The sequence below is a fragment of the Phascolarctos cinereus genome, unplaced genomic scaffold (assembly GCF_003287225.1).
Source record: "Phascolarctos cinereus isolate Bilbo 61053 unplaced genomic scaffold, phaCin_HiC Scaffold_3;HRSCAF=262, whole genome shotgun sequence".
NCBI classification, from domain to species: Eukaryota; Metazoa; Chordata; class Mammalia; order Diprotodontia; family Phascolarctidae; genus Phascolarctos; species Phascolarctos cinereus.
Genome location: NW_027555736.1, coordinates 187,266,606 through 187,294,002, shown reverse-complemented (window position 1 = coordinate 187,294,002; position 27,397 = coordinate 187,266,606). Strand labels below are relative to the sequence as shown.

Genomic DNA, 27,397 nt, shown 5'->3' with positions numbered 1-27,397 from the left:
AGATAATAATAAAGTTAAAAAGAGTGGGCAGGGCCAGTACCTCATAGATGGCGAAACCAATGGTGAAGAGATTGGCTCCCAGTTTCCGATCCTTCCTCCTATTCTTTTGCATCAGGGCCACCAGGAAGCTGCAGACAACTTCATTGTCTTCAGGGTCGTCATCTTCCTCCAGAAGCTTCAGGCGATACTGAGGATTGGTCCAAAAAGTGTCTGTCTCCCCCCACCCCCCACAAAGGAAACACTTGTTAAAGTCTATGATCTTGGAAAAGTCCAGGGAAGTGAAGCAGGCTTGACTGTCTTGGCAAGGGCGCTTACAGAGTTCCCTCCCTTTCTGAGAGATCCAAGTAGGGGAAGACCACCCTCGGAAGGCATTCCAGCATTTTTCCAGCTGAGAAGTAGCCTGTCCTTGCTTGAAGTTGGAACAGCCCTGGCTGCTAGTCTGCCTTAACTGTTTCCCAGTCAATATATCAAGTCATTTTCGTGCCTCATCAGTATATCCTAGCTGGGTTACAATGTGCTGTATTTTTTCATACCCCTTTGTGCAAACAGTCAATGTAAGAACAGAATTATACCAACCCATATAGCCACGGGACCTTGCCATGTACCTGAATGAGTCTGTGGAAGGAGACTTTGTTAATGAGGGTGTATGGTCCCGGTTGGGTGTAGCCTCTGTTTGGTTGACTGTGAAAGTCAAAGTCTAAGGGAGAGCAACTAAAAATGGTTTTATACCTATGGGTCAGTGATGGCCCACTGATAGTGGAAAGAGCCCTCAGCTTTGAAACTTGGGGCTGAGTACACTACAAACTCTTTGTATGACCTTATACAAATGATTTAACTTTGATGAACATCAGTTGCCTTGTTGTAAATAGGGATTCATCCCCACCCTAGAAGGTCAGTCAGTCCAGTGGCCTGAATCATGGGCACTGACACAGACTAATGTGGTCAGAGTATATTTCAGGTACCATATTTTTAGAAGGACATTGAAAAGCTGGAAAGCCAGGATGGTGAAGAGCAGAGGTTCCCAAACTTACCTACCACTCCCTTTTCAAAAAAAATTATTCAGTGCCCCCCCAAAATCTACTTTCTTTAATCCTTCAGTGTTTGTTTTTAAAATTTGCATAATTTCAAAAAAATATAAAATATATTTTTAAAAAATGACACACCTTAAATTTAATAATTTATTGTAAATTTGTAGAGTTTTTCCTGCATTGAAATTTTGATGATGCAATATTATCATATTGTAAACAAGTCATTACATGCACATATTCCTGCCACTGCATGCTGGACTTCCTGACAATGTGAGAACTGTTCACCTGCCAGCACTTGCTTGTTAAAACCTGTCAGCAGACTCGACCACTGATTTTGTGCATTTATTTGAAAAATAATGTAATCACTACAACTTCAACTGTTACACAACAGGTGAAACACGTACAAATGGTTTTTCAAATTTTTCTTCTCTTTTCTTCTTTCCTTACACTCCCTTATTTTTATTCAACGTCCCCCAATTACACCTGAGGCCACTACTGTCCCCCCTAGATCGTTCCAGCACCCACTAGGGTGCAGTATTGCCCACATTGGGAACCTATGAACCTCGGGTCACTAGGTAGTGCAGTAGATGGAACGCTGGGTCTGAAGTTAGCAAGACCTGAGTTCAAATGTGACTTCAGACACTTCCAGAACTAAGTCACTTGACCTCTGTTTGCCTCAGGGTTCCTCATCTGTAAAATGGGGAAATAATAGCACCTATCTCCGTGGATTGTTGTGAGGATCAAATGAGATAATACTTGTAAAACACTTAGCACAGTTCCTGGCACATAGTAGGCACTTAATAAATGATTGGTCCATTCCCTCTTCCCATTAAGATCGTAACAGATAAGTATTATTTGAAGGAACTGAAATTGTTTACCCTAAAGAGAAAATATGGGGTTGAGAGTTGAGGTTTACAAAGTACTTTACGTACATTCTCATTTTATCCTCACAACAATCTTGGTAGGTAGGTGCTGTTATTGTCCCCATTTTACAGATGAGGAAACTGAGGTAGACAGAGATTAAATGATTTGCACAGGGCCATATAGCTTGTAAGTGACTGAGGCTGTCACATGGAAAAAGGATTCCATTCATCCTGTAGAGGCAGCTGGATGACACAGTAGGTAGAGAACTGGACTTGGAGTCAGGAACACTGCAGTCTGAATCCTGTCTAAAATGTCTGGTAACTATGTAAAAGTTCCTAAACCTCTGTTCTGCCTCAGTTTACTCATCTGTGAAATGGAGACAACAGGGTTTTGTGAGGATCAAATGAGATGGATGTAAAGTTCCTTGTAAACCTTCAAGTACTATATAAATGCTATTATTACTATTGTTGATGTTGTTATTGGCCCAAGAGGGAAGAACTTAGAGCAAGATGTGGAAATTGAGGAGGGGAGGAGGAGGAAGGTTTAGACAACTTGACAATAAGCACTATCCACCTTTTGGAGTAGCAAAGACATGGAAACAAAGTAGATGTCCACTGATTGGGGAATGGCTCAGCACATTGTGGTACATGAATGCTGCAAGAAACAACGACAATGAAGAATACTGAGAAGTAGAGGAAGACTTCTATGAACTGATGCAACGGGAGGTGACTGGAACCAGGAAAACAATGTACACGGCTGACACTATAAATGGCAAGAATAACAAGAAGAGAAACTGAATATTCTAATGTTGTCTCCTACTGACACCACATTTTGCCTGCAGTCCCTAGAGTTTGTGCACTTTCCCCCTAACCTTGGAAAATTTCCTAGAAAGTCAATCAGTGGTCCTGTGGGGACCAATTGTATTTAAGGTTTTCAAAGTGCTTTCCATACATTACCTTTTCTGATCCTCACAATAACCCCACGAAGCCTGTGTTATTATTATCCCCTTTTCAAAGCTAAGGAAACTGAGGCTCACAAAGATTAAGTGATTTGCCCATCAATGTTCATGTACCAATTGTTGCAAAGTAGGATTTGGACCCAGGCCTCACCAAGGGGCAGCTGGGTGGTTCAGTGGATAGAGCCCCAAGCCTAGAGTTGGGAGGACCTGAGTTCAAATCCAGTCTCAGACACTTACTAGCTGTGTAACCATAGGCAAGTTACTTAACACTATTTGCCTCAGTTTCCTCATCTGTAAAATGAGCTGGAGAAGGAAATGGCAAATCCCTCCAGTACCTTTGCCAAGAAAACCCAAATGGGGTCATGAAGAGTCAGACATGACTAATTGACTAAACAACAAGTCACCTGACTTCCAAGTACAGGAATCTTTCTGCTACAACTTGGTCTCTCAATCCATCTTGTCTTGATGGGGAGATAGAGTTCAACAGTAGTTGTTTTTCAGTCCTGTCAAACTCTTCATGACCTCATTTGAGTTTTCTTGACAAAGATACTGGAGCAGTTTGCCATTTCCTTCTCCAGATCATTTGACAGATGAGGAAACTGAGGCAAATAGGGTTAAGTGACTTGCCCAGGGTCACATAGCTAGTAAGTATCTGAGGCCAAATTTGAATTCAGGAAGAGGAGTCTTCTTGACTCCAGAGCCAACACTCTATCCACTTTGCCACCTGGTTGCTCATTGAGCAGGGTAGTGGTACGATAATATCTATCTCAGTGTGGAGCAGGGTTTGGAGGGGGACAGGAGGGAAGAAAGAAGTTCAATGTGGAGCTATCCCTTCATGTTACAGATGAGAAAACTGAAGGCCAGGGCAGCTAATTGACTGATCCAAGATCACATAGGTAGTAAATACCAGAGGCAGGATTTAAATCCAGGTCCTGTGACTTGAGAGCTAGGGTGCTTTTACTTTTCTTTTTCTTTTTCTGGCAGTTGGGGTTAAGTAATTGGCCCAGCATCACACAGCTATTAAGTGTCTGAGGCTAGATTTGAACTCAGGTCTTCTTAACTCCAGGTCTGGTTGCTTTATCCACTGCACCACCTAGCTGCCCACTCACTTTCCTTTGCATCAGTTCATATAAGTCTTCCTATATTTCCCAGTATTCTTCATCATCATTGTTTCTTGCAGCATTCATGTACCACAATGTACCATGCTGCTAACTATTTCTATCAGTAACTAGGACCTCTGTGCTCCTAAACCCCCAGAGGAGCTAAGAGTCAGACCCACATGAGAAGTTAACTCTCCTCCTTTCTCACCTGGAAAGTTGCGACAGCCTCCAGCAGAGCATCCTCTCACCCAGCGGCCCTCGTTCACAGACACAGTCCAGGTCTGGAGCTTGTCAGATTCCAAGGCATCAGCTGTGAGGTTGCAGATCTCCAGCTTTGTGAAATGATACATGAAATCTTCATAGGACATCCTTAGGGGGTGAGAGTAGAGAAAGGAAGGTTATAAGGGGAGGTAAGGAAGGAGAGGCTGATGGAAGGGCAAAGCTCTAGAGTAAGTGCACCTTTTTAAAAAATAGTATTTTATTTTTTCCAATTACATGCAAAGACAATTTTTAACATTAATTTTTTAAAATAAAATTTTAAGGTCCAAATTTTCTCCCTCCCTTCCTTCCCTCCTCCTTAAGACAGTAAGCAATTTGATATTGGTTATATATGTGCAATCATGTAAAACATATTTCCATATTAGTCATGTTGTGAAGGAAGAAACAACAAAAGAAAAAAAACTAGGAAAAAAATAAAGTGAATATCATGTGTTTCAATCTGCATTTAGGCTGCATAGCTCTTTCTCTGGATGTGGACAGCATTTTCCATCATGAGTCTTTTGGACTTGTCTTGGATCATTGTATTGCGGAGAAGAGCTAAGTCTATCATAGTTGATCATTGCACAATGGTTGCTGTTACTGTGTACAATGTTTTCCTGGTTCTGTTCACTTGATTGAGTGTATCTTTAGCAGGAAAAGACAAATTAATCATGAGCTGGAAGTCTTGCCCAGGAGAATACCACCAGTGCTGGAGTGAGTAATATTCACCCCACATCATCATCTGAATGCATTCTTTCTCTCCAACATCATTGCATACAAACACACCCTCTGTATCTAAGAGAGCAGTAATGGACTTGAAGAGGTCATCCCAGCTCTGTCTACAACCCAGGGAGTACAGAAATTGGTGGAGCTATCACTGGTGTTCTGAAAACAACATGGGACTCAATGATTAGTCAGTCCTATACCTTGGCTTTGAGGAAAATACAGTGCAGGGGCCCAGACCAGCTGGTAGCCAAAAGTTATGGAGAAACTGAAGTTCCTGCCGCCAGTGATTTCTGAATGGGGCTTGAGACCTGAGGCTCTTTTTCTGGGTTCTGTCTTAGGGCTCTGGGCCCAAGACCAAGATGGCAATGGCCTTGTGGGTCCTAGACTTACCAGAATTCTCCGTCCTCGGTCACCTGGTGCTGCAAGCGAGATTTCTCCGCCTTGTCAATCAGGACCCAGTCCTTCCAGCTGGAGAACAACATTTGGTATCACATAATAAGGAAGACAACCTCAGAAATAGTACCACTGCATCCCAGCAAATTCAACCAGCCTAGAGCCAACTAGGGTCCAGAAGTGGCCAAGCTGCCCCAAGTCCCTCCCACCATGGAATCTCAAAGGTGGACGGCACCTACTCCAATGCATTCTTGAACAAGAATCCTTGCTGCTACAATTTCAAGTGGTCCACCACATGGAGCAGGTGGGTGGGACCTGGGGTCAGGAAGACCTGAGTTCAAATTCAGCCTCAGGCTTTTACTAGCTGTGTGACCCTGAGTAAGGCACTTCACCATTGTCTGTCTCAGTTTTCTCACCTGTAAAATAGGGGTAATAATAGCACCTCCCTCCCAGGGTTCTTGTGAGGATCCAATGTAATTATATATGTAAAGTGTTTAGCACAGTGCTGGCACATGGTAGGTGTTTAATAAATATTTATTGATTAACTGAAAAAGACTTTCATTTTAGTAGTCCCAGCACCTAGCACAGTGCCTGGCACATACTAAGTGCTTTAAAAATATTTGCTGACTGACTGAAAGTTATTGTAGCCCCCACACTTAGCACAGTGCTTGGCACATAGCAAGCACTTAATAAATGCTTGTTCATTGTTCCCCCACTCCCACCCTGCTGCCCCTGGAGTCTCCCTTCTGGGAGTCTCTGCCCACCTACCCATCACTCCAGGAGCCATTCCATTCCACCTGACCCCAGGGATTCCTCAGCCGCACCAACTTCACCTTCTCTCCTTTGAATGTCGTCTTGGGCAAAAAACAAGCAGTCAATGAACAGTCGTATATGAAATGCCCAAGACGTGCCAGGCACTAGGCAAGAACCCAGCTCATCTGTCTGGAAAGAAGTTTGCCCTTCTGCCCCTCCCCAAAGTCTGGATGGTACTTGCCTAAGGTGCCCTGGGCAAAAACTTAACATTGATGTGATTGAGTTACAAACCTTTGAGGTAACACAGTGGAAAAAAGACAGCATCTGGAATAAAGAGATCTGGTTTGGGCCCCGCTCTTCTACTTGTTAATTATGAAGCCTCAGACAAGTCCCTTAAACTCTCTAAACCTGTTACCTCATCTATAAGAGAGGGTGTGATAATACTTGTACACGGAATAGTCATAGGGACCAAACAGGAAAGTGTGTATAAACATGTGATATCATTATTACTTTCCTTGAGAGTGTTAGGGTTTGGAGAGAGGCTGACAGAGCAGTGGAGCTTTGGGAGGGTGGGAAGGAAGGTCACCATTTCTCAGTCCTCTACAAAGTAATCTTCCCCTACAATTTCTTTTCTCTAAATAAATTTTTATTGGTAGCTTTTCTTTCATCTTGCCTAATTTTCCCACTTTATCTCTCCCCATCCTAGAGAGCCATCCTTTGTAACAAAGATATAAAGAAAAAAATAAAGAAAAAGAAGAAGAGGGAAAAAATCAGTAAAAGCAATTCATATATTGAAGGGAATCTGACAATATAGGCAATGTTCCACACCTATGGATCCCACACCTCTGCAGAGGAGTAGAGAGTGGTATCTTAGAAAATAATTCTCTAAGACTTTTTTCCCAAAGAGAATAAAGAGGAAAAGGACACATATGTACACATGTGCGCTTCTTGCAGTGGCAAAGAGCTAGAGGCTAAGGTGGTGCCCATCAACTGGGAAATGATTCAACAAATTATAGCATATGAATGTAATGCAATATTATTATATTGTAAGAAATGATTAAATGGATAGTTTCTGAGAAACCTGCTGAGATTTTATGAACAGATGCAGAGTAAAGTGAATAGAACCAGGAGAAAAATTTATACAAAACAAGAATAATAACACTATAAAGACAAATTACTTTGATAGGTTTAAGAACTCTGATCAGTAAGGGGCAGTGAGGTGGCACAGTGGATAGAGCACCAGCCCTGGAGTCAGGAAGACCTGAGTTCAAATCTAGCCTCAGACACTTAACTAGCTGTGTGACCCTGGGCAACTCATTTAATCCCCATTGCCTCCAAAAAACAAGCGAACAAATAACAACAACAAAAAACTCTGATCAGCATAAAGGACCAAGCATGTCTCCAAAGGACTGATGCTGAATTATGCTACCCACTTCTTGACAAAAAAGTGACGGATTCAAGATGCAGAACGCCACATTCACATGCTGAATTTTAGTGCTGTAGGAATTTGTTTTGCTCCACGAGGTATATTTGTTATGAGTTTTTTTCCCCCCTTTTTCTTTTCAGTTGGGGGAGGGACAGAGAGAGACAATAAATACTTGTTAATTAAAAAATAAAATAAAATTCAGTAAAACATTTGTAAGTGAACTTTCTAGGCTGGATTCCCCTTCCACCAGGTAGTTGTCTTACCATGCCTCTGCTTCCCAGGGGACCTCATTGTCATGCCAACCGAGCACCCTCTGCAGATGTCTAGGCACAGGCAGATCTGGTCCTGACTTTTCATCTCACATCTTGGTTAGGAGGGTGACTCAAGCTATCTTCCCAACCCCAGTTATTTTTTCAGTACTGACTGTAGCTCAGCCTGGCCGGTAGCTAACAGGAACAGTAGAATGGTAGACTTGGAGTCAGTAAGACCTGAGTTCAAATCCTATCTCAGATACTTAATAGTTATATGATGCTAGGCACATCCCTTTCTTTTTTTTTTTAGGTTTATTAATTTATTTTTGGTTTTCAATAATCACTTCCATAAGCTTTTGAGTTTTAAATTTTTGTCCCCCTCCCTTCCCACCTCCCTCCCCAAAACATCATGCAATCTGACATAGGCTCTACATATACATTCCTATTAAACATATTTTCACATTAGTCATGTTGTAAGGAAGAATTAGAACCAATAGGAGGAACCACCAGAAAGAGGAAACAAAACAAAACAGAAGAAAAAAAGGGCAAATAGTTTGCTTTGATCTGCATTCAAACTCCATAGTTCTTTCTTTGGACATGGATAGCATTTTCCATCATAAGACCTTTGGAGATGTCTTAGATCCTTGCATTGCTGAGAAGAGCTAAGTCTATCAAAGTTAGTCATCATGCAATGTGGCTATTACTGTGTACAACATTCTCCTGGTTCTGCTCACTTCACTCAGCATCAGACCATACAAGTCTTTCCAGGTTTTTCTGAAGTCAGCCTGCTCATCATTTCTTATAGCACAATAGTATTCTATTACATTCATATACCACAATTTATTCAGCCATTCCCCAATTGATGGGCATCCCCTCAATTTCCAATTCTTTGCCACCACAGAAAGAACTGCTATCAATATATTTGTACATGTGGGTCCTTTTGGCAAGTCCTTTTTCAAGCTCAATTTCCTCATCTGTAACCTGGGGATAATAATATCATCTGCCTCATAGGATTGTTGGAAAGATCAGATGAAATAGCACGTAAAATGCTTTTGCAAATCTTATCGTACTATATGTTTGTTGTTGTTATTATTATTATTATTATTATTATATGCTTACCTCCTCTAGTCCAGTGACTGAATATGCATGACCTTTGACCAGCCCACAGGCCATTCGTGTCTCATACTGCACTGGAACAATTGTCTGTGGAGCCCAAACCAGACAGGCTGTCAATGACAAGACCAGGAATTGTCCAGGAAGTTCTCACATCCTTTCTCACCTGGCAGCCTCCCTCCCAACAGGGAACCACAAGCCCACCAAGAGAACCCGAGGTCTGGAATCTTGAAACTCTTGCTGAGGGGACCTCCTGGGCATCCAGGCACTATTATCTATCCCTTTATCTATCCCAATTCTTCCCGAGCCTCTAACCTGAGACTTTTCTTTCCTGCCTACACAGGGACAGGGGATAAGGAAAGGGACTGGACTTGGGATTTCACTGGGATAGGGATATCTCAGAGGTAGAAACTCCCTCTGCCAATGAAGGCTGATACCGTTCTCTGCTAATTACATTTTCATTGCCTAAAGCACTGAGAGGTTGTGACTTGCCCAAGGTCATACAACCAGGATATGTCAGAAGTGGGGCTTGAACCCAAGTCTTTCTGACTTCGAAACCAGTTCTCTATTACATATCATACCATTTCCCTGATCTGTCTAAATAGTTCCTCTTTTCTAAAAAGGGAAAATTAAGTAAAGACTTAAATTAAACTTCTTATTGAGAGTTCTGGCACAGGACACATGGACCCTTGTAACTAGTTGGTGTGGCAAATAGAATTCTGGCTTTGAAATCAGGAAGACCTGAGTTCAAATCCTGCTCAGACACTTAGCTGTGTGACCCCCAGCAACTCACAACTTCTCTTTGTCTCAGTTTCTATTCTGTAAAATGGAGATAATGATAGCACCTACCTCTCAGACCTGTGGTGAGGATGAAAGGAGATAAGGGGATAAGCATTTATTAAGTGCCTACTATGTGCCACATTTACAAATATCTCATTTATCTCAAATATCTCAACCATATGAGATAGATGGAATTATTATCCACATTTTACAGTTGAAGAAACTGAGGTAGGAAGAGATTAAATGACTTTGTCCGGGGTTACACAGTTAGCGAGTGTCTTAGATTGAATTTAAACGCATGTCTTTCTTGCTATAATTATAATTATTGCTACAACTATTACAATTATGGATCCACCAAACCAAATGGTGTCTCCAAATCCAACAGGCAAATGAAAGCAACTGTTAAATAATATAGGACCTTCTCTAATATTACATGTATGAGACATATATGAATATGTATACACATGCACACATATGTTTATGCCACAAACAAATATGTGCAACACCTATTTGCACATACATATATGTATATACACGTATACATGTATACATATACATATACATATACATATACATATACATATACATATACATATACATATACATATACATGTATATTTATACACACATATAGGCAGCTAGATGGCACAGTGGAAGAGCACCAGGGGCCTGGAGTCAGGAAGACCTGAGTTCAAGTCTAGCCTCAGTAGCTGTGTGACCCTAGGCAAGCAATTTAACCCTGTTTACTTCAGTTTCCTCATATGGAAAATGAGCTGGAGAAGGAAATGGCAAACTATTACATTATCTTTGCTAAGAAAACTGGAAATAGGGACACACAAACATAATTTGCCTTGGTCCTTGTTTGAAGATGGGGATGTGTCACCAAAGTGTTAAGAAACAGGCTTGGGTTCAGGACTTACACGGAGATGAGAGTAGTGCCTTAAAAGCCCACTGCAGACTCAGCTATGCCAGGTAATGACTAGGTGGTCTGAGTGGGGAACAGCAGCTTTTGTTATGTGGGGACAAAGTTAATTTGGGCTCATTTTCAAGGTCTGGAGAGGAGAAAAACGAAGGATCCCTCCACCTGTCCCTAAATCTTTTGCTCATGTGTATAGTCCTGGGCGTATACCTGCCCCTTAAAGCAACTTCAGTAAGTGCTTTTAGGATGTCAGAAAGATTTAGCCCCTGCCCTTGCCAGAAAGCAGCTCCAAGGCTGAAGGGTGAGAGCCTTGAAAAATGCCTGGATGCTGATGTTCTGTTCAAATCAATAAGGGAATTTGTAAAGTGTGTGTGTGTGTGTGTGTGTGTGTGTGTGTGTGTGTGTGTGTGTGTGTGTGTGTGATGGCAGGAGTCTAGAGGTCTGTTTAGCAACAGTCTCAGCCAGATCTTTTATGGGAATTCAAAAAATGTGATGCTCCTTAAACCCCTAAGCTCACCTTGGACACCCTAGAATCCATAGGACAAACTAGGAGTAAAAGACAGAAGTTGAAGGATACTTGGTGAAAGCAGTGTGGCGTTAGGGTTAGAGAGCTGGCCTAGCAGTTAGAAAGTCTTGGGTTTATGGAACCCTCGGCCAGTTACTGAACTTCCCAGGCCCTCAAGCCATGCTCTAAGGCTAAGGCACACAGGAGATGCTGAACTGCTTTGGCAGAGAGGATTTCCTCACTGGGAATTCCCTACACCAATGAGATCACAGGTTTATTTATTTTATTTAGGATGGAATGGGCTGCCTCGAGAAAGGGGGTTCTTCTTCACTAACAATCTTCAAGCACAGTCAGTCAATAAGCATTCATTAAATGCCTACTAGGTGCTAAGCAAAGGAGGAAAACTTGCTTGTCTGGGCCGTGGTAGTGGGTATTATTGTTCATGTATGGGCTGGACTACATGGTGTCAGAGGTCCTGAACCCCTCTGAGACTTTGTGATTGTAACTGTCCATTAGAAGGGAAGAATGATAGTGGTCCTGGGGCTTGGTTCCTCCTTCCCCAGTCCAGGGCAGCTCATTCAGGTTTACCATTGCTGGGCAATTATAAAAGGAACAGCCTAAGCCTGCTTTCTTTCCTCTGCGCCTTTCCCCTTCCCCCATCCTGACTTTGTCACCATTCCAACCCCATTAGCTCTCTCAGATCCAGGAAATGTTGTAAGAATCCCCAGAGACTTTCCAAAGGAGGGGATGATTTCATGCACAGTCATGCCTGATGCTTCTGGGACAGCTACTCCCATTTGCTACATTTGTTACATAAAGGAGAATTGACAGGAGCATGAAATAGTCAGCGAAGAGGCAACACAGAAACCCAGGTAGTCACTGATGCTCTCTCTTAGCATCCAATATCCCATCCTTCTTAGGCACCTGATAACACGGCTACTTCAGTATGATGGGAAAATGCCTGGCTCTAAAGTCAGAGAACTTTGTTTAAATTCTTACTATCTGTGTGATCTAGGGAAAATCACTTTACTTCTCTGAGCCTCAGTTTCCTCATCTGTAAAATGAGGGGTTTGGATTAGATGACCTCCGAGGTGCCTTTCAGCCCTAGATCTATGATCCTTTGGTCCCAAGGCTCTCTCCTAGGACTAGACTCTGGCCCTTTTAGCAAAGCCAGCAGAAGAAATATGGATCAGCACAGGATTTCTGGAACATGAGCCCTCCCCCGATTTAGACTTTTCATGGCTCCTGTCCCCACAGGCCACAGACAAATACTAAGTCCTGGATCCCTGTGAAGGAGGGATAAGATGAGAGGTTCTCTCCTTTTTCATTTTAGAATTCATGGGATGAGGAAGGAGGCGCATCTAGGAGAGGTCAAAGCAAACGAAATTTAGTTGTCCAGAATTGGAAGGAAGTTTTACCAGTAAGCCCTGAGCAGAGCCTGGGAGTTAGGCACTATTTATAGTCAGAACAGCAATCTGAATTCTCCTGATTCTAACTTCCCTGGGTCTCAGTTTCCACATCTGTAAAGTGAGAGGGTTAGACCAGGTTACCTCTGAGGTCTCTTCCAGCTCTAAATCTATAATCCATCACATTCCCACTGTGAGGGAGAAAGATTAAAATATCTCTTTTGTAATTCTGCCTATTTTATCAATAATGTGAAAACTTTCCAGGCCTCTCTATCTGAAAGGATCACCAAAGAAAAACTCTTCTGGTGGGAGGAACAACACACTGCCTTTCTTCAGAGCCTCGGAATATCATAGAATCATGAAGATTCCAGAAGGGATAGAAATAATGGTGATAATAATATAATATATTCAAATATTTGAAAATATCTTAATATATAAAATATATAATATAATATAAAAATACGTCAAAAATATCTTCGCTATAAACTTGTAAAATAAGGAATTCCTATCCCAATTTATAAGGGAACAGTCTCAGAGGGGCTGAGTGATTTGCCAGAAGAATTACTCAGCCCTTGAACTCTGGCATTCTTTCCATTCTGTCATGCTTCCTATCCATCTAATCCCATTCCTCTTCTAGTCTCATCTCTTTATTATAGAAAGGGGGAACCCAAGGCCCCAAAACAGCAAGTAACTCACCCCAAGGCCACACAGTTTAGTAAGTATCAGTGTAAGATTTGAACCCGGGTCCCCCTGTCTCCAATGTAGCACTTTCCATTATGTCCTCATGTCTTTCCATCTAAGCCCACCCTTTTACTGAAGAAAAGAAGAATCTTATGCTTACCACTACTTTGAAATGACTGACTCTATTAGACCAGTTATATTAGTATATTACAAATTTTTGTATTTCAATATAATTGCTTTTCTCAGTAATCCTATGTGTTTTATTTTATACATATAAAAATGTGACCGAAAAAGAAGCCACAGGCTTCACCAAATTGCCAATAAGGTCCATGACAGCCTTGATCTAGACAGAGTAGTATTCTGCCTTTTCACTGACCGTCCTACTTTCTCTCTATTTGCCCTATCCCTGAGCACCGGTAGGTAGTTGAGAAGTAGAAAGATCTATAACTTGATATAGATAATAATGTGAAGCAATACAATGAAGTCCCAAACGAGTGACCCGGAAGCTTTTCCCTGCCTCAGACCCAAAGACAGGAAATGATCTGCCCAAAGCCACACAAATAGTTTGTTAGTTATAGGCAGTTGGAATTAGAACCAGGTATCCTGACTCCCCGACTGAGACATTCCCAGTTAAGTCTGTTTCAAAGCCTTAAGGCAGTTGTCTGCACGTTTAGCACCACACAAAGGAAAGGCAGGGAGCTGGGTACCAAGAGTGATCATGTAGACATAAGAATCTGTCAGTACTGTCAAGGGGGAAGGGATTACTCATCGTCTCAGGCATACAAACCCGGGTTGGCCTGTCATCTGTGCCTCTTGGATCTAGGTCTGAATCCCTCAGTTGGGAGTTATCCAAATTCTTCACCATCCTAGCAATCAGCTCCCCCATGCTACAACCAGGAGAAGTCCCATAGGTCATGTTTGTACCATCCTGAGGACAGGGAAAGGAGAGGGATAGGACAGTGAAAGGAGATTGGGGGGAGAAGAGGGAGAGGAAAAGAAAGAGGGCAGAAAGGAAACAAGAAATTCATTAAGGACAGAGGCATACTCAGCCAAGGAAAAAGAGGAAAATATAAGCTCTGAAAAAGAAAAAGATGGAAATAAAGCAATAAAAGAAGAAAATGTAGAGAGAAAAATCCTGTTTTTCCTTGGTGTGGGATGGGGTATCTTGTATTTGTTGGTCTCACCAAACTCAGGATGCTAGATTTGAATTGTACCCATTTAGTGGATTCTAGAGAAAAGGGGAAGATGCTTGGCTCAGAGAAAGATGGTGACTATGAAGTGTAACAGGACAGACATGTTTAGGAGCTGTGGAAGCAACTGGAATTCAACGCTATTCCTTTGTTCCAAAGGGAAGGGGAGGTGAAACCAATAAGCCTTGAGCATACCATACGTAGAAAGGTGTCACTGCCTTTCCTCTACACCAGGTGTTCTTAACTTGGGGTCCTAAAGTCCAAGGACTTTGATTTTCAGGGGAGGTCTAGGAACTTGAATGGAAAAATATTATTTTCACTAACCTCTAACTGAAATTTGACATTCCCTTCAATTGAATATAGGCAATATACTATGGTAGTGTGACTTTGTCACCAATAAAAATCACAGATATTTGCATATCACATTATAGTTATTGCAGATATCTCTAAATATCATTTATGCTCATCATTACTTTGAAATTATTGATGTTATTAGACCTACTATTAGATATAATAACATCACAGGTTTTTTTCTATTTTGTTAACTATTTCAATATAATTGGCTTTCTTTGTAATCCTATATATTCATTTAAAAACATTATTTTGAGAGGAAGACCATAAGCTTCACCAAACTGCCAAAGGGTCCACACGAAAAAAGATTGAGGACCCTGGCTTTAGACAGAGTGGTATTCTGTCTTTTCACTGACCCCCCCCTACTTTCTCTCTATTTGCCCCACCCCTGAGCACTGGTAGGTAATTGAGAAATAGATTGGTCTACAGCAGGAGTGGGGAACCATGCGGCCTCGAGGCTTAAAGGGCCACACTTGAGGACCTAGAGGGCCACATGTGGCCTCAAGGCCTCAGGTTCCCCACCCCCAGCTACAAGTAATAGTATGAGGCACCACAATAAAGTCCCAAACTTAATGACCTGGAAGCTTTTTCCGCCCCAGGAGATACAGGCCTATATGGAAATGAGAACATGAGAGCTTCTCATTAAGAGGTCAACTTTATCTCCACTGCAAGTAAGCATTGTGGAAAACTGTCATGAAAGACTCAGACCTAGAGAATTCTTAGGTGTCTGGGCTGCAGCCTGCCCAAACTCAAGGTTAGGAGTGGACCTACCCAGATTCTAACCTACAAACAGGATGACCCTGTCATAAGGAACCCTCTGGCTCTCCAAAGGATAGGGATAGTTCTTGCTTAAGTGGTTTCTGAATTGATAATGCTATCACTAAGGAAGGCATCATGTGGCTATCCATTTACTAATGGACTCGGATGACACTTTGCCCACTTGGACACCCTGGACTCACATCAATGGAGCAGCCCATGAGGGAACCCCTCTCAATAGCTTTCTTCATGATCTTGTACATGTCTCTGGGAGCGTCCTTGATCTCAAAGAATTCTGTCACTCCTCCAGTGAAGTCCTCCATAGCTTCTGTGGTGTTGCCACCTTTCAGGGCTTCATAAGAGCCATGGAGCCTTGGGGAAAATGAAAATTTCAAATCACAGAGTTCTAGGGCAATGTGCCCCACATGGTTCACCTGAGGTAACCAGCTCTTGATTCATAAGCTGGAACCAGGTGGACCTCTGGCTTCTGAGCTCCAGAGATAGTTATCATTGGTCCATGCCTGGATTACTGTAGAACTGGAATGAAGTTGCAATGGGAATCCACAGGGTAGATAGGTAAAGTCTTTATTTCTATTAGAGAATTGTTAAAACTTAGAGCTGCTTGTAGCCTAGATTAGCTTTACTTTTTATTATTTTTATTGACTTTAGTGTTCTTTAAATTTTTATTGATAGCTTTTGTTTTTAAAACACCTTCATTTCTAACTATATTCTTCTACCCTCCCTATCCCAGAGAGTTGTAAAAAATAAAACGAAAGAAATATTTTAAGGAAAAAAAAAACAGTTCAGCAAAACAAAATACCAACCACATATTATCACGTATGCAGTGTTTCAAATCCATAGTCCCCCACCTCTGCACAGATGGAGGGTATATGTATATTTTTTTCCTTCTTTCTTTGAGACTTGACTTCACTTATGAGATGGCCCTCTCTGAGTCAGTTTCATATTTGCAGTGTCTCTCCCTCTCTCTCTCTCCCTCTGTCCCTTCCTTCCCTCTCCTTCTCTCCCTCTCTTCCTCTTCCTCCCTCCTTCTCTCTCTCCCTCCCTCTCCTTACCTTCTTCTCTCTTCTTCCCTTCTCTCTCTTTTTTTCTCTCCTCCCCTCCTCCCCATACACACACACACACACACACACACACACCTGTGTCATGGGGCCTGAGACAGTTTCTACAACCTATCTCTTCTCTCCAGTACTGGGAATACAACAGCATCATCTTACTTTGCATAGGCCTTCTCCAAGAGAGCACTCCAAAACTCATTGCGATGGTTGGATTTGGTGAAGACCAGCTGGTTGTTATAGGTTGGGAGGCAGTCATCAATAACCACATCCACCCAGTCTCCATAACGCCAGAACTGAAAGGAAACGGTAATCAATCAATAATCAATCCATAAGCATTTATTAAGTGCCTACTATGTGCCAGGCACTATGCTAAGTGCTAGGGATACAGAAAGAGATAAAAGACAGTCCCTGACTTTGAGGAGCAAGGGGAGGCAACATGCTGACAAATATATACGAAGCAAGCTATTCATAAGATAAACGGGAAATAATTAAAAGAGGGAAGGCACTAGAAAGAGGGGTTAGGGAAGGTTTCCTCTAGAATGTAGGGTTTTAGCTGGGACTTAAAGGAAGCCAGGGAGGTTAGTAGTCAGAGACAGGGGGAGAGAATGTTCCAGGCAGGAGAGAAAGTCAGAGACATTTGCATCAGTCTTGATGAGCAAGGCCTCTAGTCCAGCAATCCTATTTCTGAGCATGATTACTTAGCAGACTCAGATATATTGGTTTTTCCTTATCCTAAGTTTTACATGAGGCAGCTAGGTGGATAGAGCGCTGGGTCTGGAGTCAGGTAGACCTGAGTTCAAATCTGGCCTCAGACACTTACTAACTGTATGACCCTGGGCAAGTCACTTCACCCTGCTTGCCTCAGTTTCCTCAACTGTAAAATGAGCTAGAGAAGGAAATGGCAAACCATTTCAGTATCCTTGCCAAGAAAACCCCATTGACAGTACTGGTGTGTTGTGGTCCACAGGGTCACAAAGAGTCGGACATGACTGAACAAAGCTGCCAGTCTGAGATACTGTTAACCCTAGCATTTTACATCATGAAACATACTATCCAGAATGCTTTAATATGTCGTCTGCAGTTCATTCATTCATTTAACAAAAATACTTACTATACACCAGTTATATGCAAAGAACAATGCTAGACATGTTGGAGATACAGAGAAGCATAGGATATAATCTTCACCCTGAAGAAGACTGTAATCTAGTTGGAGGCAAGCAGTGTATATTAAGTGACATATGATTGATACAGACAACACATACTAATGGAGTCAGAGAAAGGACAAATCCAGGAGTGTGCTAGAGTCAGTTTGAACTGATTCTTGATTATTCAACTTCCAATACAAGCATTTACATTTCAGAAATCAGAAAAATGTTGCAAACCAGGGCTTGATTTATCATTTTGTTGATTGTCTAAACTTCAGAAAGTGATGGAGAAAATGTTAATGATGCAGATTAAACTCAAAAGCATATTGTGTATATGCTTTTTCCCTGAGAGTTTCGATGGCTGAAGACGAAGCCTGCTATCCGCCTCCTGCCAGAGAGCTGATGGTTCCAAGATGCAGGATGACACAGTTTTGGATATGTATGACCAGTGTGGGAATTTGCTTTGCTTGATTATGCATATTTGTTACATGAGCTTTCTTTTTCTTCTCACATGAGTGTGGGAGTGGGAGGGAGAGAAAAATAAATGCTTGTTAATGGAAAATGACCAATTTTTTAAAAAGTAAGTGAATTTTATCTGTAAAATAAGGGGATCATCACACTAGATGGACTCTGAGGTTCTCCCAGCTCTAGACCATAATCCTCTACAGTCACCTGCCCTCAACAGTCTTGATTTATCTCACACATCTTGGTGAGATATGGACACTTCTCACAAACGTTAAAGAATTACTTTGCCTTGATTGGCCAACAGAGTGATTTATTTATTTATGCTTCATATTCATGCTTCATAAAGCACACTTTGCTTGGCAACAAAGGCCAGCAAAAGGCTTTCAAGTAAGTTGTGAACTCAGTATGCACCCAATTTTAACGAGAAGTACAAAGACAGCTGCAGGCCCTGCCCTGGGGACTGTTGTATCCATTTGGCTCCCACAGATTCATTCCCTGGAGGGTTAAACACAGTGCCAGGGGTTTTGGAAGATATTTGGGAAGGACTGCAAGTTTCAGCAGAGCCTCAGCAGCTGGAGAGGCTAAAATAGGCTGACCTGCCATTATACAGGATGTCTCTTTCCTGCTCCATCTGGAGCACAGGGTGAAGTTGAATTTTCCAACAATAAATAGAGCTATAGGCTGGGCAGAGATGGACACCTGTTCCCCTGCCTTCTTCCTCTCTCTACCTTCCCTCTCCCACCAATAGGCAGGGTTTCTCCATATCTATTTTCCTTCTTAGTCTCGTGGCAAAGGCAGGACAAAGAATGCCAGGGTACACTCTCTCCACTCCCCCTCCAATTTTAGACAGAAGACAGGTAGATGGATGGATAGATAAGTGATAGGTAGATAAATACATATTTGGTATGATAGGTAGCTAGGTATGCATCTATAGATAGGTATAGATAGGCAGGTAGGTGGGTAATGGATAGAAAGATAGATAGGTAGATGGATTAATAGATAGATAGATGGCTGGATATATAGATAGATAGGTATGTAGATATATGATCGGCAGATAGGTAGATAGATAGGTAGATAGGTGGATAAATGGATAGGTAGATAGACAAGTAGATGGATGGATGGATTGATAAGTCAATAGATAGACATCAGATAAGTAGATGGATGGATAGGTAGATTAATGAATAGATGGATATCCAGATAGGTGAGATAAGTAGATAAGTATGTAGGTAGGTAGATGATAGGCAGATAGATTAAATAGGTAGGTGGCATGGATAGAGAGATAGCTAGATAGGTATGTAGGTAGATAGATGGGTGGATAGCAGATGGGTAGATAATGCATGGAAGGATGGATGGATGAATGGATGGATGGATGAATGGACAGATAGGTGATAGGTAGATGGGTATGTAAGGTAGAGAAATAGTAGGCAGATAGAGTAGATGGATGAATGGATAGAGAGATAGATAGGATAGATAGTGAGAAAGAGAGAAAGAGATAGATAGAGAGAGATATTTTGAGAGAGAGAGGGAGGGAAAGCATAGTAAGCACTTACCATGTGTCAGGCTACTTAGCAGTACTGTGCCAAGTGTTGGGAATACAAATTCAAGCAAAAAAATACAGATGAGGACACTGAGGTCAAGAGAGGCTAATTGAATTGCCAGCGTCATGTTGGTGGTAAGCAGCCAAGCAAAGATGTGATCCTAGGTTCCCTAACCTCAAATCCAATGCTCTTTATGCCTCACCTTACCATCTTCCCTATTTATACCCTCCTTGGAAGCTTAGATCTTCACCTGAAAATGGAAAATCCCAGCATAGTTTTCAGTGAAAGTCTGATCATGGGGAATAACTCGGAAGAGTAGTCGCTCATTCAGGGTCAGACAGGCAATGGCAGCCAGGAACCAGCAGTCCCCTGTAGGAAAGGAAAAGCATAATGGGTAAGAATAATGATAGTTGACATTCATGTGTGGTTTTAAGGTTTGCAAAGTGCTTTACATATATTGTTTTGTTTGATCCTCAAGACAATCCTGTGAGATAGGTGCTATTAAAAGCACTTAGCACAGCCTGGCACACAATAAGCTCTATAGAAATGTTATCTATGATTATGATTATGATTATGATTATCCCCACGATGATGATAGCTAACATTTATATGGCACTTACTACATGACAGGCACCATGCTAGGTGCTTTATAATTATTATTATCTCATTTGATCCTCACGACCCTGACAGGTAAATGTTATTATTACCTCTATTTTATAGATGGGGAAACTGAGGCTTACTCCAGTGAAGTAACTTGCCCGGTCACACAGCTAGTAAGTGTTTGAAGCCTTAGTTTCTCTATTTGTAGAGTGTGACTATAAACTCTTGCATTACTAACCTCATAAAGTTTTGATAAGGAAAGTGCTTTGTAAAGTGCAAAACACTATGTAAATGTGAGTGACTATTAACAATGAGCATAATAATTATTACCATTATTGTTCTCATTCTTCTTGCTATCATAACTCTCATTCTTTTAATCATCTTTTCAAGGATTTCAGATAGAAACCTTCCTGGGACAATTTGCTATTCTCCTATCTATTCCCTTCTCTTGTCTTCTCTTCCTGAGATCAAATAATCTTAATTCTTTTAGCTTATCCTCATAAATTATTCTTCTATCACAATCCTCAAGTTATTTACATTGCTACACTCTGCACCCTCACCAATTTCACCAAATTTTGCTCTTTGGCAGTCTACTCCTTTCCCCTAACATCTTTTCATGAGCAAGAAGATAAGCACAGACAAGATTATAATAGAAAGAACAGTATAATTGGAAACAAAAGGCCTGATCCCAACTCTCAGCTACTCTATACTGGCCATCACTTCTCTGAACTGCTATTTTCTTAGTTGAAAAATGAGGATAAATATTATTTATACTACTTACCTCAGAGGTTTATTGAGACATAATGCATGTGGTATAGTGTTTTGTAAAATGTAAGGTGCAATATAAATGTAAGCTTATTAGTAACGTCTGTATTTTGTGTAAAGACATTGTTAAGAACCTATTATTAGTATTATTGTTATTTTTATCAAGGTCACGTTGAGGGTAAGTAGGACAACTGGGACTTAAATTCAAATCTTCTAACCACAAGTCCAGTGATTTTTCCATTACACTATCACTGGCAAAGAGAGACTTTTTTTTTTTGCAAGGCAGTTGGGGTTAAGTGACTCATCCAGGGTCACACAGCTAGTGAATATCATGTGTCTCAGACAGGATTTGAAATCAGGACCTCCTGACTCCAGGGCCGGTACTGTATGCATTGTGTCACCTACCTGCCCCAACAGAGTGGATTTTTAATGGGGCTTTTAGGTTGAAAGAAATGTTGCTCAATTATATCCTTTTGAAAAATATGTATTGAGTAGAAATAAATGAGCATTATAATGTACAAATAAATATATTGTCATATTATATTCATAGTTTTATATGTAGTTACATATCTAGTTATATTAGGTTATAATTTCATCACTGATTACAACTTGAATGTAATGCTGAAGAAAACTTGGAATCAAACTTCATCCAGGTTTAAGACATAGGAGGAACTACAGTTCAAATATTGAAGATACGGTGATTTACTGGTATGAAAGCACAAAAATCTACATCTTGATTAAAAGCTATTATTGTAAACTAATGTCTGATTCCACAACAGTATATGTATTTGAGCTATATTGAAAATAACAGGAATGGTTCATAATAGCCTAATAATCTTGCTAAGGAAGTAGGTTTCTTAGAAATATGTCACTTCTTTTATCAATTTATCAGGGAATTTGAAGAAATTCCAAATCCTTGATGCCACCATATTTAGGATGGTGAAGCAAGTAATCCTCAGCAGTTATGACAGTGTGAGAAAACCTAACCTTACAAAACGAGAAATTTGAGGATGGTGTTTCATCTTAGTTTATAGATTCAGCTGCAATATACTCTCCCTTCAAAGTCTGATGCTAAAGTAAGCCTGATCAGAGTTCCTAGAGAGTTATGGAAGCAGTGAAGAGTTTTGAGATTTTAAATGTGACAAACTGTTATATGCTGGAGAGATATAACTGTCATAAAATTTTTGGACAAATATAATTTATTGGATTATAGATAGAAAATGAAAATTTGATTACTCATCATTGCAGATGAGGTTTTGTTGCAGAGAGGAACCAGAGCTGAGCTCAAAAATATTAGAGGAGACACAGATATCAGAACTGCATCATCTAAATTTGAAGCTGGAAGTGATGGATAATACATTTGCTGTTGAGGAATAAGTCTAGCTGAGCAGAGGAACAGTTTGGAAACAGAATCAGAGAAGTACCTCATTGCATTGACTAGTTTGGCTGAGATGTCAGGAGTGGTGGCTGCCCTTTGCATCTATTATTACATGTAGGATCATAGATTTCAAGTTGGAAGGGTCCTTATGAATCATTTAATACAATCCCCTCATTTTACAGAAGAGGAGACTGAGGCCAAGAGAGATTAAGTGACATACTCAAGGTCATAAAGGTGATAAATATGACAAGTGTGTTTTGAAACCGTATTCTGACTTCAAATCTGGTGCTCTTTCCCCTGCACACCCTAAAAATGATTCTTCATTTGCAAAAACTACCCAATTGGGTAGTTCTAGAGCACTTAAAGTATAATTTAAAATATGATAAGAGAAACTTAATTTGTCCACCTCCTTTTTAGGAATGTGTCTGTAATGTAAAGTGAGTTATACCTTATAGGTAGCAATTGTGGCATAGTGAATAGAGTACTGGGCTTGAAGTCAGGAGACTTGGGTGTCCCACCTTAGGCATTTATTAGCCATCTGACAATGAACAGGTCCCTTAACCTTATTAAGCCTCAGTTTTCTCCTCTAGGAGATGGAAATAATTACAGCACCTACCCCAGTGTCGTGAGAATCAAATGGAATAATGTATATAAAGTGCTTTCTGAACCTTAAAGCACTATATAATTGTCAGGTTTTTTTCGTTATTACTAAGAGGCAACGTGGTGTACTGCATAGCCAGGCAATCCTGGGTTCAAGTCCTACCTGATACATGTTGGCTGAGTGACCCTGGGCCGATCACTTGACCTCTCAGTGCTTCAGGCACCTCTCTAAGCGCATAAGTTGTGGAGAAGATGCTGGTCTGCGTTGGCAGAAGGAGTTTCTTCATGCCAATGAAACCACAGATCTAGCCTCTGTCCCTACTCTGTCACTTTCCTGTATAGTACAGAACAACACACTCATAAACAGAAAACAGAAAGCAAGGAAATGAAAAATCTTCATCTGCAGGTGAATGAACATGAGAATCTCCGACATGAGAAGAATTTGCCTCGAAGATTGGATAAAATGGCATCAAAAGTCAATCATTCCGGGGCAGCGAGATAGTGCAATGGATAGAGCATCAGCTCTGGAGTCAGTAAGTCCTGAGTTCAAATCCAGCCTCAGCCACTTATTAGCTATGTGACCCTGGGCCAGGCACTTAACCCTGATTGCCTTCCCCCACCTCCCCCCAAAATGCAAAAAATGAAAAGAGAGAAAAGTCAGTCATTTCCTCCTGGCACTGCCTGGCCCTTCCTTGGCCTCAGCAGAAGGGAGCACTAGGGAATTTCCCACCTAAATCTCCTTGGCAGATGTCAGTTCTGTTGGCTCCACCAATGATAAACCTGGGATTCTCGCAGATTTCCTGTGAAGGGAAAAAAGACACAAATCAGTGAGAAGCAACTTGATGCCTCTTAACTTTGGGGGACGTGGCCTGGTAGCTACATCAATGTGTTTCCCTATTCCCTCTAAAATCAAATATAAACTCTTCATAACCAGGTTTCAACTTACCTTTCTGACCTCAATATACATTACTCCTCTTCACATATGCTTTGGTTCCATCATACTGGCCTTCTTTCTGCTTTTCACACATGTGACCTCAATCTCTCAGGCTTTACCCTTGCTATTCCCCATCTCTAGAACATAATCCCTCCTCACAGCTGCTTCTTAAAATCCTTAATTTTCTTCAGAACTCAACTCAAACATTCCTTCTACATGAAGCCTTTCTTTTCTTTTATCTTTTTAAAAAAATTTCCTCACTTAATAATAGTATTTTATTTTTTCCCAATTACATGTAAAGATAGTTTTCAACATTCACTTTTAGATGATTTTGAGTTCCAAATTTTTTTCTCCCTCCCTTCCTTCCCTCCCCCCACCCCAGAATGGCAAGCAATCTGATATAGGTTATACATGTACAATCATATTAAACATTTCCCCGTTAGTCATGTTGTGAAAAAAGAATCGGAACAAAAGGGAAAAACCATGAGAAAGAAAAAACATGAAAAGTAAAAACTGTATGTTTCAATCTGCATTCAGACTCCATAGTTCTTTCTCTGGATATGGATAGCATTTTCCATCATGAGTCTTTTGGAATTGTCTAAGACCATTGTATTGCTGAGAAGAGCTAAGTCTATCAAAGTTGATCATCGCACAATGTTGATGTAACTGTGTACAATGTCCTCCTGGTTCTGATGAAGCCTTTCTTGACCCCTTCCCCCAATTACTTATAAATTCTCCCTGCCAATATGACCTTGATTTTCATATATATACATATATATAATATATGTATATATACATATATAATATATAATATATATGTATATATGTATACATGTGTATATATACATGTATACATATATATGTATATATATACACGAATCAAATGAGATACCACTTAAGGTGCTTTAAAATGCTCTACAAATGCTAGCTATTATTGTGTTCATGTTGTTTCTCCAGATAAAATGTAAACTCCTTGAGGGCAGGAATTTTTCATTTTTTGTATTCCCAGTGCCTAGCAATACACTTGGCATACAAATAAGTACTTACTGAATGCTAGTTGATTGATTGATTCCTCCAACACCTCAGGGTAAGTAAAGCTAACCATAGACCCTTCATCATACTCTTTTTCCCTTTGCTTAAAGAACAAGAAATACCCAAAGAAACATAGAGCTGGAAGATCATTTAGCTCAACTCAGGGATGTGCTGGTAAATATTGAAGAACCGATTCTCTTGAAAAAAAATGTATGATGCATTTAAAAGTTTAATCTTTTTTTAAAATTCAATTTTATTTTATTTTTAGTTCTCTTCTTTACCTTTCCCCCTTCTTCACACATTGGGAAGACAAGAAAAACAAAACCTATTACAATATCTATAGTCATGGTGATGTGGATACAAACAGTACCCTAGGGGTTAAGAAGAATATTAAGAGTTGCTTTTCCAGTACTTTATGCAGAGCCTCCTGAGATTGGCCTCATTCTGTATCTCATCCTGTAAATTGAGCATTCTAAAGTCCTTTTCTCTTTATCTTGAAATACCATAAAACTTCTCTTTAACCTGTATCAAAAGAATTGCTTTTGTCTCCCTTATCCTGTATTCCCCCCTCCATCCCTTAATCTTTAACCTCTGTCCCCTTGCTCTGTCCTTAAATCTTTAACCCATCATAAAACTATAAAAACCTCATCCTGGACCATAAAGAATTTCTTCCCTCATCCCATGTCATAAAATCCTTTATTGTCCTGTCCTTAATCTTTAACCCCCATAAAAAACTCTAAAGCTACATCATCATGCTGAAATCTCTATATAAGCCTGGTTCCTCCAAATATTAGGGCCTTCATTAGCTTTCTTGCTAACAAGGCCCGTGTGCTTCACGTAATAAAGCTCCCAATGGCTAAGGGAACATTGCCTAAGTGAATTCTTTCACATTTGAACCTCTCTCCCAAATCTGACCTCAACAATGGAAAACAAATTTTCACATTTAGCCGTGTCAAAAAAAAAAAAAGGAAAGAAAAGGAAAGGAAAGAAAGAGAAGAAAATAGGCTTCAAAATGTGCTCTGAATTCATTAGTTCTCTATCTGGGAGGGGAGGGCAGATAGCATATTTTATCATGAGTCCTTTGGAATTGTGGTTGGTCAGAGTCACTGTCTTTCACAGTTTCAGCTGTGTGTCTCTGAGACCAGCTGCAGAGCAGAGACTCAGTTCTAGTCTTTAGTGCAACACACAAGCCTGCAGTGGAATAACCAAGGCAGGAAATCCAGACCAAAGGGGATCCAGTGGTTTAGTCTCTCTGAACCTGCAGAACTTTCCAGCAGACTAATAGTAACTTACTCCAGTAGAGGTTTACTGAAACTCAACCACACACAAGCCAACAGACCCAAAACCTGGGTCAGGAATTTGCAGAGTTCAGACTAGAAGGGCAGTGAACAGATCTTACCTAGATCACACCACTTTGGGAGCACTGAAAACTTGTAGGTCCCCAGATAGAGCTTTGAAACCAGCAGAAAAGTACCGAAGCTCAGCCCAGACATCCCATACCCCACCTCCCCCCCAAAGTGCTCAGAGCCCAGCACCAACATAAAGTTCAAAGTCAAGAAACAGGCTGGAAAAATGAACAAACAAAAAAAGAATCTGATCATAAAGAGTTACTGTGATGACAGGGAAGCTCAAGACACAGAGAAGAAGATAATGACTTGAAAACAGCACTAAGAGAAGTCTCAAAGAAAATTGCAGAATGGACATAAGACCAATACGAATTCCTAAAAGAGTTAAGGAAAGTTTTTTAAAAAAGAGCAAAAAATTATTTGAAAAAAATGGGAAAAAACGAGAGCTATACAAGAAAGATATGAAGAGAATTAACAGTTTGGTAAAAGATGTGCAAGAAAATAGTTCCTTGAAAATTAGAATTGGATAAATAGAACTTAATGACTCCATGAACCATCAAGACACAATAAAACAACATCAAAAGACTAAAAAAAAGAAGAAAATGTGAACTATATCATAGGAAAAATAACTGACTTAGAAATCAGATTTAAGAGATAATTTAAGAATCATTAGACTACCTGAAAGCCACATACAAAAAAAAAAGCTTAGATATTATATTTCAAGAAATCATAAAACTGCCCAGATATTTCAGAACCAGAGGGTAAAGTAGAAATTGAAAGAATCTACCAGTCAGCTCCTGAAAGAAAACCCAAATGAAAACTCCCAGGAATATCATAGTCAAAATCCAGAGCTCTCAGGTCAAGGAAAAAATACCTCAAGTATCCAGAAAGAAAGAATTCAAGTATTACGAAACCTCAAGCAGGATCACACAAGATATAGCAGCCACCATTATAAAGGAGCAGACAGTTTGGAATATAGTATTCCAGAAGGCAAAGGATCTAGGATTGCAACCAGAAATAACTAGTCTGTAAAATTTGAGTATAATCTCATGGGGGGGGG

The 27,397-nt window shown here is 40.6% G+C and overlaps 1 protein-coding gene across 2 annotated transcripts in view; it reads right to left on the bottom strand.

Moving 5' to 3' along the window:
- The window catches only part of CAPN3 (calpain 3), a 79,681-nt gene that overhangs the window by 18,232 nt on the left and 34,052 nt on the right, over positions 1-27,397 (bottom strand). The window contains exons 2-11 of one of the 2 annotated variants that reach the window (XM_021009332.2): positions 23,756-23,825; positions 19,933-20,051; positions 16,694-16,827; positions 15,662-15,830; positions 13,949-14,089; positions 8,877-8,960; positions 6,096-6,181; positions 5,325-5,402; positions 4,159-4,319; positions 41-210 (exon numbers count right to left, since the gene is read on the bottom strand). In XM_021009332.2, the coding sequence (XP_020864991.1) occupies positions 41-210; positions 4,159-4,319; positions 5,325-5,402; positions 6,096-6,181; positions 8,877-8,960; positions 13,949-14,089; positions 15,662-15,830; positions 16,694-16,827; positions 19,933-20,051; positions 23,756-23,825 (1,212 nt within the window). The remainder of the gene's footprint in view (positions 1-40; positions 211-4,158; positions 4,320-5,324; positions 5,403-6,095; positions 6,182-8,876; positions 8,961-13,948; positions 14,090-15,661; positions 15,831-16,693; positions 16,828-19,932; positions 20,052-23,755; positions 23,826-27,397) is intronic. The other variant, XM_021009335.2, reaches the window with a different exon arrangement.